The 14434-nt window shown below is 42.8% G+C and overlaps 1 protein-coding gene across 1 annotated transcript in view; it reads right to left on the bottom strand.

The window, feature by feature from the left end:
- Positions 1-14087, bottom strand: part of mcama (melanoma cell adhesion molecule a) — a 76471-nt gene extending 62384 nt beyond the window's left edge. Inside the window, exon 1 of the mRNA XM_079565642.1 lies at positions 13969-14087. Within this exon, the coding sequence (XP_079421768.1) occupies positions 13969-14017 (49 nt within the window). The 5' untranslated portion in view covers positions 14018-14087. The remainder of the gene's footprint in view (positions 1-13968) is intronic.
- Positions 14088-14434: the final 347 nt, after the last annotated feature.

Genomic DNA, 14434 nt, shown 5'->3' with positions numbered 1-14434 from the left:
TTTCATCCCGCCTCACGACGCCGGGCGAATCCCACAGCCCCGGATTCTTCCGCACCATTTATTCAAGCCACGGCTCCGGCTTCTGAGAGATTAGAGACTTTTCTTTAACATTCTGTTCGTGCGAAAACAGAAGAAAATCAATGTGGAGCGAAGAGCGGAGCCAAAGCCAACAGAACCGCGGGACACCGGAGCCGAGAGAGGGAGTCGCTGTGAAAACACACTTTCAACCACGGAGACTTCGGGTCCGATTAAACAACGTCTGGATACAGCTCATAACTGAAGAACAAGTCCACTCTCCCCATTTCCTTATATCTGCTGAATAAAGACCAGAGGGCGAGCGATGCCGATATGCACGGCCGATAGATTTGGCCGATAATGTCTGGTCTATAACCCTGTAAAACAAACACTTGGCCCCTTAGAGAATGAACGCTGGTGTTGGAGAGGATGGAGGAAGAACAGGCAGCAGGCTGGACGTCTCAAACAGGAGAGGTGTATTTAGCATCAGTGCAGGACCCGGAGACACGAACTCGAGACACTGAGCTGGTCCTACACTGCAAAAAGTATTTAACTAGATCAGTATAAACATCTCAATTTGAGCACAATAATCCAAATTTTAGTTGTTTTGACTAGGTAAGTTGTTGTTGGGCATTTGTCCTAGATTATTTCACTTGTTCTGAGATGTTTCTGACTCGTTTCGATACATTTCGTTCTTATTTCAGGTCAATTTCTTTGCCAATGGGGTAAGAAATTTGGTCTTGTCTCATTGGCAATTTTATTTTCTTATTTCAAGCGAGATTTACCCTAGAACTGGTGTGAAATGTCCTCAAACAAGCAAAGGAAACTCGGTCCGATCAGGAAAAGTGTCTAAATGAGCGAAAACCACTCAAAACAAGATACATTTCCTCAATTCAAGTCATTTAAGCCAATGCTTGATATTTACTTTTTGCAGTGTACCTAGGGATGGGCACCGATAGCAAGTACTTTAACAACACCTGCTTTTCGGTTCCGGTGCCTTAACGGTGCTTTTTTCGATGCCAATGTTATTTTAATTCAATAAAAATAACGTGTATTAAAAGAATCATTCAGGAAAAAGACTGAAAACAGCAGAACAGAAGCTCCACAGATAAAAGAGAGAAAGGACGTTATTCCCTCCTGAGCTGCAGAGTCAGATCCACATCAGGACACGGTTTCTTTCAGATAAACTTTTCTAAACTCAGTGCACTTTGACGAAGCGAAAGCTCCACACGTCACAGATCCTCACGTGGTGTGAGCCTCACTCTGACACTCATCATTTACCAAAACTGTACCAACAATGTCTCATACAGAGTGAGGCTCACTTTTCTATAAACCAGCCTGGATATTCCCGTCTCTGCAGCTGCTGTAAAGTGTAAACAACAGCACGTAAGCTCCGCCCAACAGCACGTAAGCTCCGCCCAACAGATACAGTCACAGTGTTTAAAGAGGGGGTGTTCTGCTTTTTTCAGTCCCATAGCACCAGTCTATATCACACTACAATGATGACAAACCTTCTGTTGGTCTGTAAATGCAGTAAATTAGAATAACTGCCTTGTATAAAATGTCTCTCTCAAAATGGCTGTAGTGAATGTCTTGAAATAGGCCTCTGTCTCTTTAAGAACCTCTGAGCCTTTAGACACGCCCCCTCCACACGCTGTCTGTGGCATCAGTGGGGAGGGGGCTCTGCTGAGGAGCAGTGGTTGGTTACTAGGCTGGTGACGAAAGCTCGGAGGCGTCTCCAGGAGGTGGGGGCGTTCCTAGGAGGACTCAGGCAAACCTATCCCTAAAATGGCCGCCATCAGAGTTTTTACAGATTACTCAAAATGGCCGCCATCAGAGTTTTTACAGATTACTCACAAATACGTGCCATGTTTTTAATGAGGGAATGACATAATAACATGATGTAAAGCTGGAAAAAGTCAATTTTGCATAATACCCCCTCTTTAAGAGAAGAAGAAGAAGAAGAGGATACAGTCACAGTGTTTAAGAGAAGAAGAGGACGATAAAGACGAGGGGCAGACATGAGGCTCTGGCCGACGCTCCGTGAAGCCGCTCACCGACCGTGGCAGGAGCGGAAACGTCTCTGCTGGAGTCGCACGACAACATTAGTTTTACTCCAGACGTGGAGACACTGGAGAAAACGCCATCATTTTAATATCGGATATCGGCCGATACTCAAACCCCCAGTATCGGAATCAGAAGAAAACATGGGAGGATCTCCAGGAGAAAGTCCGACTCTGTTTAACCCCTTAACTCCAGTTTTCTCCAGTTTGGCTTTACCCCAATCTAAAAGCTTCTGCTGTGAAAATAAAAACAAAACTGAGACGGAAACAAGGATGGAAATGTTAAACAAAAAAGTGACGAAAAATTGATGAAAATGTCACAAAAATGTCAAAAAGAAATTGACGAAAAATGACAAAAAAATGACAAAAAAAATAACAAAAAATAAACAAAAAATTGACAAAAAATTGACAAAAATTTTACAAAAAAATTACAAAAATGTGACAAAAAATTTGATTAAAAAATGACAAAAAATGACAAAAATTTGACAAAAAATGGACAAAAAAATAATAAAAAAAATAACAAAAAATTAACAAAAAATGGACAAAAACTTTACAAAAAAATTACAAAAATGTGACAAAAATGTGATAAAAAATGGACAAAAAAATTACTAAAAATTGACTTTTTTTTTTCTTTAAATGACAAAAAAAGTTACAAAAAGGAGTTGAACACCCAACAAAAAAATGACAAAATGTGACCAAAAAAATGACCAAAAAATTGATAAAATTTTTACTAAAAAATGACAAAAAATTTACAAAAAATTTACAAAAAATTTACAAAAAATTTACAAAAAATTTACAAAAAATTTACAAAAAAATTACACAAAATTTACAAAAATGTGACAAAAAATTCAAAAATGTGCCAAAAATGTGATAAAAATTGGACAAAATAAATACAAATATGTGACAAAAAAAGACAAAAAATTACAAAAAATTGCCTTTTTTTTTTTTTAAATGACAAAAAAAGTTACAAAAAGGAGTTGAACACCCAACAAAAAAATGACAAAATGTGACCAAAAAAAATGACCAAAAAATGGACATAAAAATGACTAAAAAATGACAAAAAATGGATAAAAATTTTACAAAAAAATGACAAAAAAAGACAAAAAAAATGAAACAAAAGTTACAAAAATGAAAACCCAACAAAAAAATGATGGAAAAAAAATGTGACGTGAGCAAAAAGATCCTCTCGGTTCAGGCGGGAGTTAAGAGGTTAAATAACTGTGTCCCTAAAGTGCTTCATTAGACTCAACTACTCGAGTACAGATCTTCAAAAGCTCTACTCGAGTACAGCAGTAAAGCAGCTGTACTCGAGTACAGCAGTAAAGCAGCTGTACTCGAGTACAGCAGTAAAGTATCTGTACTCTGAGACACTGAGATAAAGGCGGACGATTCTCAGTGTTATTTTTGAAACGTCCCGCAGCTCCGGGGGCAGAAATCTGGGAAAGCCCGCTCTGCCAGGCCTGGGATTGGCAGCAGGATGTGGGGCCCGTGGCTGACTCAGACTCACCCCCTCACCCCCCCTCACACACACACACCCCCCCTCACACACACACAGCCCCCCCCCCCCCCCCCCCCCCCTCACCCTCTGGAGCCGGGCCCGAGGCAGCTGCTGCGAAGTCTGGAGCCTGGACGGGTCTGTGGGGAGGGATCGCTCTCGTATCGACTCTCGGCTTCAAAGAGACACGAGCTCTGAAGAACAAATCCACCACAATCACACAACACACAACACAGCACACAGGCAGAGGAGTCTCACAATCACACAACACAACACAACACACAGGCAGAAGAGTCTCACAATCACACAACACACAGGCAGAAGAGTCTCACAATCACACAACACACAGGCAGAAGAGTCTCACAATCACACAACACACAGGCAGAAGAGTCTCACAATCACACAACACAACACAACACACAGGCAGAAGAGTCTCACAGATCACAAAGTCAGCAGGTTGTTGGCAGAACAGTATCATCTGCAGACCAAATATCATGTCTATATGTTCAGACTAAGGTGATGTGGCACAAACTTTAAAGCAGCAACTTGAAAGAAAAACATCATGCCTGCGCCTCTGCTACACTGTCTACAATGTGCTTTTAAAGGGGGGTATTCTGCAAAATGGACTTTTTCAAGCTTTCCATCATGTTATTCTGTCACTCCCTCATTAAAAACATGGCTGAAGTGTTGCCTTGGCACATTCACGTATTTCTGAGTAATCTGTAAAAACTCTGATGGCGGCCATTTTAGGGATAGGTTTGCCTGAGTCCTCCTAGGAACGCCCCCACCTCCTGGAGACGCCTCCGAGCTTTCGTCACCAGCCGAGTAACCAACCCCTCCGCCCCTTTTTATTCGATTTGGCAAGTTAGAATCACACAAACTAAGATCAAATATTCTTAAAGCAGCACTAAGTAACGTGTTTCCCTTAATAAATCCTCTCCGTAGTCCCTGTGGGGGTAATACAAGTGTTTATGGGAGGAGTGGAGGGTCTTTCGTCGCCCCCTGGTGTCTCTGGACAGAAAACCATGTTTGCAACTTGACTGCCACCGGTTCGGAGAAAGCAATCGGCTTGTTGCACAATGTGGCTACGCTAGTTCCTCTGAGCTGAAGCTGTGGGCGCTAGTACTTCCTGTTCGTATTCATTTCCATTAGAATTAGCTCAGACCAGTGAGTTTCTGGTAGAAATATTTCTATAGACGAGACGTTTATGTTTATAAGGATCAGAGAGTTTGTCTTGAAGCTAAAGGCTAATTTAACCTCTTAACTCCCGCCTGAACCGAGAGGAGCTTTTTCCTCACGTCAGATTTTTTTTCCATCATTTTTTTGTTGGGTTTTCAACTCATTTTTGTTACTTTTTTGTCATTTTTTGGTCACATTTTTTGTCAAATTTTTTCACATTTTTGCAATTTTTTTGGTCACATTTAGTCGATTTTTTGTCATATTTTTGTAATTTTTTGGTAATTTTTTTCGTCAATTTTTTGTCAATTTCTAGTGACATTTTTGCCACTTTTTCATCTATTTTTCGTCCCTTTTTTGCCACATTTCCATCATTGTTTTCGTCTCAGTTTTGCCGCTATTTTCTCAGCTTTTTTCCAGAAGCTTTTGGATTGGGGGTAAAGCCAAACTGGAGAAAATGTGCTCGGTTCAGGTGGGAGTTAAGGGGTTAATGCATTACACAATTTGAAATAATGCCTTTTTATGTATATTTTTTTCATAGCATGTTAGCCTTTAGCTTCAAAACAAACTATCAATCCTTTCTGATCACAGGCGTCTCCTCTGAACTCGTTACATCATGATTTGAACTCACAGAAAATGATCATCGACCGGGAACTCACCGCCCACCACGTAATCTGTAGACAATGTGATTATTATTCCAGGAAAAGAACACAGACAGGAAGTACTGGCGCTCACACCTTCAGGTCAGAGGAACTAGCATAGCCGTTCTGTGCAACAAGCCAATGCACACTAATGGAATCACGAAGAAGAAGCTAACAGGCTAACGGGCAAAGCTAACTGCGGGCTAACGTCACTTTAAACAGTATTTACAGCCAAGTTTGAGTGAAAAAAAATATTTCCATTGTATAATTGGATGAACAGTAACCCTCTCTCCCTTCACCTTTCCTGTCAGCGAAGTATTTACTCTCCAAGACAATTAAAAAATGGTAACTTGCTACGACACCTGCAGTTGCGCTTATGGCCTCTAGGGGGAAGAGTTACTTAGTACTGCTTTAAGTCCACAGCGATTGATTTTGTGCCGGGTTAGTGTTTGCTCAGTGAACAGAATTCCCTAAAGATTAATCTTTATTGACCATAAGGACAAACGCTCCTCAGACACCGGCACAAGCAGAAGCTCCCCCCTCTCCCTCCCCCCTCTCTCTCCCCTCTCTCTCCCCCCTCCCCTCACTCTCCCTAATGAAATGTCCTGAGTGTGTTTTGGCGCAGAGCCCTGTCTTCTGTCCGTTTGATTAAAGATGGCCGTGGTTCTGCTGCAGATACAACAGCAGCTCCTCGGATTAAACTACAGGAGGAGAAGCTTCAACTTCAGCATGTGGACGTTCTCTTCAAAAGCAGGTGGACACACTTTCTGTTTGCCTTTCAGAGCCTCATCACAGTTGTCGAAGCGTCTCTGCTCCACGTGGGGTTCGTCGGTCGTTTCCTGGAGGCTCTGGTTTCACTGACACCTCCCTGATGGTGATGTGATCTGGGGAGATCCCGCAGTGACTCAGGCAGGACTGGATTACAACCACAGTCACTCCAGAACCGCTGTAGGACGCTGAGGAGCCACAGCAGCGGAGACACAAACCCTGACAGTGAGGAGGACTCTTGGAGCATCTCGTCCTGCCTGAGCTCTGGGGCCAGAGCCGTGGGAAGATGTTTTAGTTAGGGGGCGCTGAGGGACAAAATTTACCCCCAAAATAATTTTTCTGTGCATAAATCCTACTTATTAACCTCTTAACTCCCGCCTGAACCCAGAGCGTTTTCTCCAGTTCAGCTTTACCCAAATCCTGTAGGCCAGTGTAACGCCTCATTTGAAAGACCTACAAAACTAAGTTGATCTTTTTCCTCATGTCAGATTTTTTTTCATCACTTTTTTTTTGTCTAATTTTTGTCAAATTTCCATGACTTTTTTGTCACTTTTTCGTCAAATTATTCGCTTTTTTTTTTCACAATATTATCACTTTTTCGTCCATTTTTTCGAATTTTTTAGTCAAATTCTTATCCATTTTTTACATTTTTTTTTTTTTTTTTTTACATTTTTTGTCACTTTTTCGTCAATTTTTTCAAAAAATTTCATCAAAGTTTTCTATTTTTTTGGTCCATTTTTTCATCACTTTTTTGTTGGGCAGTCGTCTCATTTTTGTCAAATTTTCATGACTTTTTTTGTCACTTTTTCGTCAATTTTTTCTCCATTTTTCGTCACTTTTTTGGCATTTTTTTGTAACATTTTTGTCACTTTTTCGTCCATTTTTTCTCAATTTTTCGTCACTTTTTTGTCCATTTTTGTTTATTTTTTGTAGATTTTTTCGTCAAAAATTTCTCACTTTTTTGTCAAATTTTGGTCACTTTTTTGTCACATTTCCATCATTGTTTTCTTCTCAGTTTTCACTGCTTTTTTCCGGAAGCTTTTGGATTGGGGTAAAGCCAAACTGGAGAAAATGTGCTCGGTTCAGGTGGGAGTTAAGGGGTTAATATTGCCTGCAGTTCACAAACTATCCACCGGGGGGAGCTGCAACGCCCTCAGCACCCTGGGTTCCCACGGCCTTGTCTGGACCCGCAGTGACCAGGACTCTTGGACCCTCTCGTCCTGCCAGTGAGGAGGCCCGGACTCTGGAGCCCCTCGGACTAATCCTAAAACAGACAGCTTTGTGCCTCGCTGCGACAGAGGGGCCGGGATTAGACGGATCTAAACCAATTAGAGGCGGAGTGTGGGAGTGTGGGGCGCGGGTCAGGGCCGTCCCACTGGCTCAGACGGGAAACGGTCAGACCTTAAACCGGACTCACTCCTGTAACGACCTCGGACACGTGTGACATGATGAAGACATGATGAAGACATGATGAAGACATGATGAAGACATGATGAAGACATGATGAAGACATGATGAAGACCTGATGAAGACGTGATGAAGACGTGACCTCAGCATCTCCTCAGCCCTGATGTTCTGAGGGCTATTGGGAAACGCTAACTAGCTTCAGATGAACTTCTAAAAGGAGTCAGGAGTCAGAATAAACATCCTCCATCTGAATCTTCTCTAATACAGGCCTTTCAGTCACGTGACTTTTGTTGTTATGGCGGCCATTTTGAATACTTAAGTAGCATTATGCAGTACTACAACATGTGACAATATCTCTACTCAGGATATAAAAGAAAGACAAATGATCGACAGAGGCATTTTTATGTCGTACGTGTATGTGAAGAAACCAGTGAGTCAGGGTTTAAGACGCTAGCATGCTACTGGTTAGCATTTAGCTTCAACAGCTCAGCTCTGACCTTTCGAAGAGGAAGCCTAGTACTCCTGGTATTATTACGCCTTACAACATAGTTCCTTTTTATCCGCTGAGTGGGGCCCGCGGGCCAAATTTGGGCCGCCGAAACAAAGTTGTTGGCCCGCCAGAGAGTGATCTACTTTTGCGCTGCCACTAACTCTCTTCCATTCATTCTCTAAGGTAAATATGGATGCAGTACACTTTCTGACCACCAGCGTCAAATTGGGGGCGCTGTTTCCCTCCTTTCACAAAGTTAAGGAAACACTGTTGTGGTGTCTTGGTATTTATCAATCACAGAGCGCTGTAGCATCAACTTTAGCAGTTTTCCAATTTTTTATTGCAGAGGTTGTTGACATCGACAACAGTATATGTTAAAAATGGACTTATAAAAGAATTGATGCTGAACTGACACTTTCAAAATAATCTAATGTGCATTTGCTTTGAGTGAACAAATGAGGTAAAGTTATTGTAAGTGCTGTAGATGCAGGTGTTTTCTTTTTTTGCACTAAAATTAGGCTTTTGCCATAGTTACCATTTGTTTTAATATGCCATGTTATTTGCATGGATAGAATCAAATGCAAATGTAGGCTATCGGAAACATTAAAGTAACTAAAATAAAGTAGCTTTATAATTTGTAGTTATATGTGTTTTTCGTGCTTGACATCGCCGTGTTTGACCCGCAACTCACAGGCACTTTTTCATTTTGCCCTCGGAGACAAAAAGTTTGGGCCCCCCTGGCTTAGAAAATCCACATTGTTTAATTTTGTGTAATTATACTTAATCGTGTTCCATATTTAAACAGGGAAAACGCTTCTATCTTCTCCTGGTTTGGAGCTATAGAGGAGGAGAGGCTAAATGCTAACGCCGTCTGTGCTGTGTTTACGTGACTGAGGACACGCGTGAAGACCAGACAGGTCCTAAAGAACTCGTCTAAGGTAAAAACAGATCTCAGTCTGGAAACGCACGTAAACGCAACAAAAATGTGACAAAAATTCAACAAAAATGTGACCAAAATAAAAAAAATAAAACGTAAAAAAGGTGACACAACACAGCAACAACGTGAGGAAAAAGATCAGTTCTGTGGGTCTTAGCTTTCAAATGAGGTGCTACACAGGCCTATATAATGGCCAAAGAGGACATTCAGTTCAGGCGGGGGGTAAGAGGTTAAAGCGGTGAGAGCCAAACTGGTATCGGTTCAGTATCGGATATTTGTAGCCGATACCCAATGTCTGATTTTTTCAGGAATCGACTCCGATATCCAACAGCAGTATCGGATCGGTGCCTGCCTAATTTGAGAATTGTTTGAAACGCCCCAAATCACACCACGGCCGGTGAAGTCCAGAAACCCCGATGTGGAACAAACCGTCCCCGGACTGTGGGGTGAACCCCTCTGTCCTAACGACGACCGTTAAAGCGTTTCTGATTCGCCGTTCGCTCAGAGCGTGTGGTCGAAGCCGCGCTCAGACTCAAGCCTTTACAGAACCAAGAGGACCAGAGGAGAACAGAAACACTGCAGGAGCTCCTTCCCCAAAACACAAAGAAAACAGTTCTAGTGTGTGTGTGTGTGTGTGTGTGTGTGTTGGTACATGTGCGTGGGAGGGTCGTCCTGGAAAAGCGCTCTGCATACGGACTGCTCGGAGGCTGAACCTCTGCGGTTTTGGCACAGGGTAGCTCTGGTCTGGAGTCACACGCCGCCGCCGCCGCCGCCGCCGCCGTCCTGTGTTTACAGACTGAAACATTTCTCCTCCAGGACTCGGTCATTTGCCGGTTTATTAACCCACAGCGGCTGCTTCTGTTTCAGGCTCTCTGCAGAGACCGGATCTTACGCTCAGGAGTCTCGGTTTACATTTTCTTTGGTGCAGCCGGAGGTTCTTCATCCACATGTTTATCACAAAGTTCAGACGCTTCATCTCTTGTAGTTTCACTTAGGGCTGTGCAATTACTAAACTAAATCACTAAACGATTACAAAATTAGCATTATCGGGAAAAAAAGTTTAAATTTTTTTTTTTTTCAATTTTTTGTCAAAGTTTTGTAATTTTTTTCGTCAAATTTTTGTGATTTTTTGTGATTTTTTTGTGATTTTTTTGTGATTTTTTGTCATTTTTTTGTCCTTTTTTTGTCACATTTTTGTCAAAGTTTTGTATTTTTTTTGTTTTCTATTTTTTTTCTATTTTTGTTTTTTTTTCAATTTATTCTGGCAAAGCAGACTTGCATTATTTCACGGCGCTGGGATTATTTTCCCTTCGCTTTTCTCGTGCTGTGGCTCATGCTTTTGTCTGACATAAAAACAAACGGCGCTGTGTGATGACGTCATCAGGCCGCGCTGCTCAGTTTGCTTGCGCAGGTGTGAGGGCCGGACAGCAGGGGGCAGGTGTGAGGGCCGGCCAGCAGGGGGCAGGTGTGAGGGCTGGCCAGCAGGGGGCAGGTGTGAGGGCTGACCAGCAGGGGGCAGGTGTGAGGCCTGGCCAGCAGGGGGCAGGTGTGAGGGCTGGCCAGCAGGGGGCAGGTGTGAGGGCTGACCAGCAGGGGGCAGGTGTGAGGCCTGGCCAGCAGGGGGCAGGTGTGAGGGCTGGCCAGCAGGGGGCAGGTGTGAGGGCTGACCAGCAGGGGGCAGGTGTGAAACAGAGACCTCTCTTTAATCACGGCGTACTTGAAGTCATTTGTACTTTTACGACTGTCCAGAAAACATAAAATATCATCATAATGTTTTGATTAATAAATAAATAAAATAAAGATAGACTTTTTTAAAGGCAACAAATTATTTTTTCACTAATCGAGCCGCCCTAGTTTCACTTGACGACATGGTAAACGCTGGTGCAGCTCAGAATCACATCCTGGTAACTACGGTAAATAAATGACTTCTGTACCTGCAGACAGTCACACGTTCACCTCATTCACACGTCAGTGCACAGACACTGGAGGCTGAAGTGTCTTGCCCAAGGACACAACCACAGTGGAGAGCTGTGCCGCCGTCGCCCCATTAACCACAAAACCAAGACTGTCCCGAAGTCCAGAGGAACTGAGGTCACCTGACGATTCCGAACGATCAAAGGACTTTCAGAATAAAACGTGTCAGGTTTGTTCGTCACTTCCAAAGGACTTTCAGAATAAAACGTGTCAGGTTTGTTCTTCACTTCCAAAGGACTTTCAGAGTAAAATGTGTCAGGTTTGTTCATCACTTCCAAAGGACTTTCAGAATAAAACGTGTCAGGTTTGTTCGTCACTTCCAAAGGACTTTCAGAGTAAAACGTGTCAGGTTTGTTCGTCACTTCCAAAGGACTTTCAGAATAAAACGTGTCAGGTTTGTTCATCACTTCCAAAGGACTTTCAGAATAAAACGTGTCAGGTTTGTTCGTCACTTCCAAAGGACTTTCAGAGTAAAACGTGTCAGGTTTGTTCGTCACTTCCAAAGGACTTTCAGAATAAAACGTGTCAGGTTTGTTCATCACTTCCAAAGGACTTTCAGAATAAAACGTGTCAGGTTTGTTCTTCACTTCCAAAGGACTTTCAGAGTAAAATGTGTCAGGTTTGTTCATCACTTCCAAAGGACTTTCAGAGTAAAATGTGTCAGGTTTGTTCATCACTTCCAAAGGACTTTCAGAATAAAACGTGTCAGGTTTGTTCGTCACTTCCAAAGGACTTTCAGAATAAAACGTGTCAGGTTTGTTCTTCACTATTAAAGGACTTTCAGAGTAAAACGTGTCAGGTTTGTTCATCACTTCCAAAGGACTTTCAGAGTAAAACGTGTCAGGTTTGTTCATCACTTCCAAAGGACTTTCAGAATAAAACGTGTCAGGTTTGTTCTTCACTATTAAAGGACTTTCAGAGTAAAACGTGTCAGGTTTGTTCATCACTTCCAAAGGACTTTCAGAATAAAACGTGTCAGGTTTGTTCGTCACTTCCAAAGGACTTTCAGAATAAAACGTGTCAGGTTTGTTCTTCACTATTAAAGGACTTTCAGAGTAAAACGTGTCAGGTTTGTTCATCACTTCCAAAGGACTTTCAGAATAAAACGTGTCAGGTTTGTTCGTCACTTCCAAAGGACTTTCAGAATAAAACGTGTCAGGTTTGTTCTTCACTATTAAAGGACTTTCAGAATAAAACGTGTCAGGTTTGTTCTTCACTATTAAAGGACTTTCAGAGTAAAACGTGTCAGGTTTGTTCTTCACTATTAAAGGACTTTCAGAGTAAAACGTGTCAGGTTTGTTCATCACTATTAAAGGACTTTCAGAGTAAAACGTGTCAGGTTTGTTCGTCACTTCCAAAGGACTTTCAGAATAAAACGTGTCGGGTTTGTTCGTCACTTCCAAAGGACTTTCAGAGTAAAACGTGTCAGGTTAGTTCGTCACTTCCAAAGGACTTTCAGAATAAAACGTGTCAGGTTTGTTCATCACTTCCAAAGGACTTTCAGAATAAAACGTATCAGGTTTGTTCGTCACACAAATAATGATCAGGGAAACATTTCTGTCCAAAACTGTGTCGAGTCGCATCGGCTCCGACGTGAACCCGACATTCAGCTGAACATCACAGCGTTCAGAACAAACAAAGCCCCAGGATCTTCAAATATAACAAATATAAATCAGAAAACAAAACAACAATAATACAAAAGATCAGTTTTGACCATTTGGATCTGATGGAACATTTGAGCCGAGGCCGATTTTCTTTGTCGTAAACAAACCGAGGCCCGAAGCCGCTGATTATTCGCCCCAAAGTAAAGCACAACACTGGGAAAATGACCATCTTAAATGAGAGAAATGACTTAAAATAGCTTGAATTAAAGTTCTTCTATGTTAAATTTGAGTCTAATTTGAGCTAATCCAAGATACAAATGTTAGCGCCAATGGAACAAATCAGACAAATGTTGTTTTTCACTCAATTAAGAGAATAACGACTACTAAAGGTTTTATCTCGTCTAAGACCAGACCAAATCTACTCAAAACTTAGATTTAATCTGTTCATTCATGTAAATTTATGTCATTTCTTCCTTAAAACGAGAGTGCACTCCCTTCAAATGCCAGTGTTGTGCTTCATATATGACCTAACTGTGTGTATTGACAGTATTTCTACCTTTTCTCTCCCATTTAACTCTAATAATGTTAAAAATACTCTCTGATTTGTGTAATAATGTTTCTCAAAATTCATCTTGAGGGCCAGAGGTTCTGTGCTGGAGGGCCGGATTTGGCCCCCGGGCCTGACGTTGCCTCCCCCTGTCCTACACCATTCACAGCCAAGTGATTAATTGTAAAAATAATCCATAGATTAATCGATTCCAAAACAGTCGAGCGTCTCTGAGACGGTTCAGTGAAACATCGCAGCTGTCGAACGTTTCGCCTCATCCAGGAGGCCTCGTCAGTGTCGCTGAACAACAAGTGCAGAAGACTCAAGAACAACCGTCTAAGATGCACAACTCCTGTACGACTGAGAGCCTGCACAGGCATCACAACATCGCGATATTACACTCCCTTTCATTATTGTGCACGACACACATTTCAGAGGCGTGTCTGTCTGTTCTGAAGTATTTTAAGTAAATATAGAAACACATCAGAGTCATTTTCTTTCCTCGCGCCTCCAGCTCAGCTCCAGCTCACGCGAGTTTCCTTTTTCAAAGCATAACAATGTTTTTGTCATTTAAATGTGAGATGTTCCTGAGTCTGAGCGCATTAAAAACAAACTGAAGAGCCAAACAAAGCGCGTGCGAACTGTCCGAGCAAACCCGCAGAGCAGAAGGTCCATCAGGTCCTTCACAAACTTGGCCGCGCGCGTGAGCCCTGAGCCCCGCAGCCGGGACTCCGCAGCCGGGACTCCGCAGCCGGGACCCCGCCGCCGGGACTCCGCAGCCGGGACCCCGCAGCCGGGACCCCGCAGCCGCCGCGGCCCGGGGGAAGGGGGTAAAGTTTGGGGACACTCACCGCTGTGCAGCAGGAGCAGGAGGAAGAGTTCTCTGCAGAGCAAAGCCATGATGAAGATGATGATGGAGGAACAATCCTAAAGCCGAACAGTCTGATCCTGTTACCGCTGCGGCTGCGAGACACTGCGGAGGGAGAGAGGGATGCTGCGGGGAGGGGGGAGAGGGGGAGGAGCTGAGGGGGAGGAGCTCAGGGGGAGGAGCTCAGGGGGCGGGGCACGAGATCAAGAAGAGAGGGGGGAACAGAAGCTTTTTCACACTTGTATGAAGAAGACCTCTGCGCCACGTGCGTCTGAGGTTCAGGATGTTCTAGAACAGTGAAAACACTCCTTTATCTTCCTCCATGTGGATGAAGCGTCTGAATAAATGCTTTTATTAATATATAATAATGTAAACCCAAGTCATGTATGATGAAAGTGATGTGACCCTGTGACCCTGAGGTTTTTTACATCATAGAGTCAAACAGGACG

Source organism: Gobius niger (genome assembly GCF_951799975.1).
Source record: "Gobius niger genome assembly, chromosome: 11".
In the NCBI taxonomy this organism is placed as follows: Eukaryota; Metazoa; Chordata; class Actinopteri; order Gobiiformes; family Gobiidae; genus Gobius; species Gobius niger.
The sequence above is the reverse complement of the archived record's forward strand: the minus strand, read 5'-3'. Positions and strand labels throughout refer to the sequence as shown.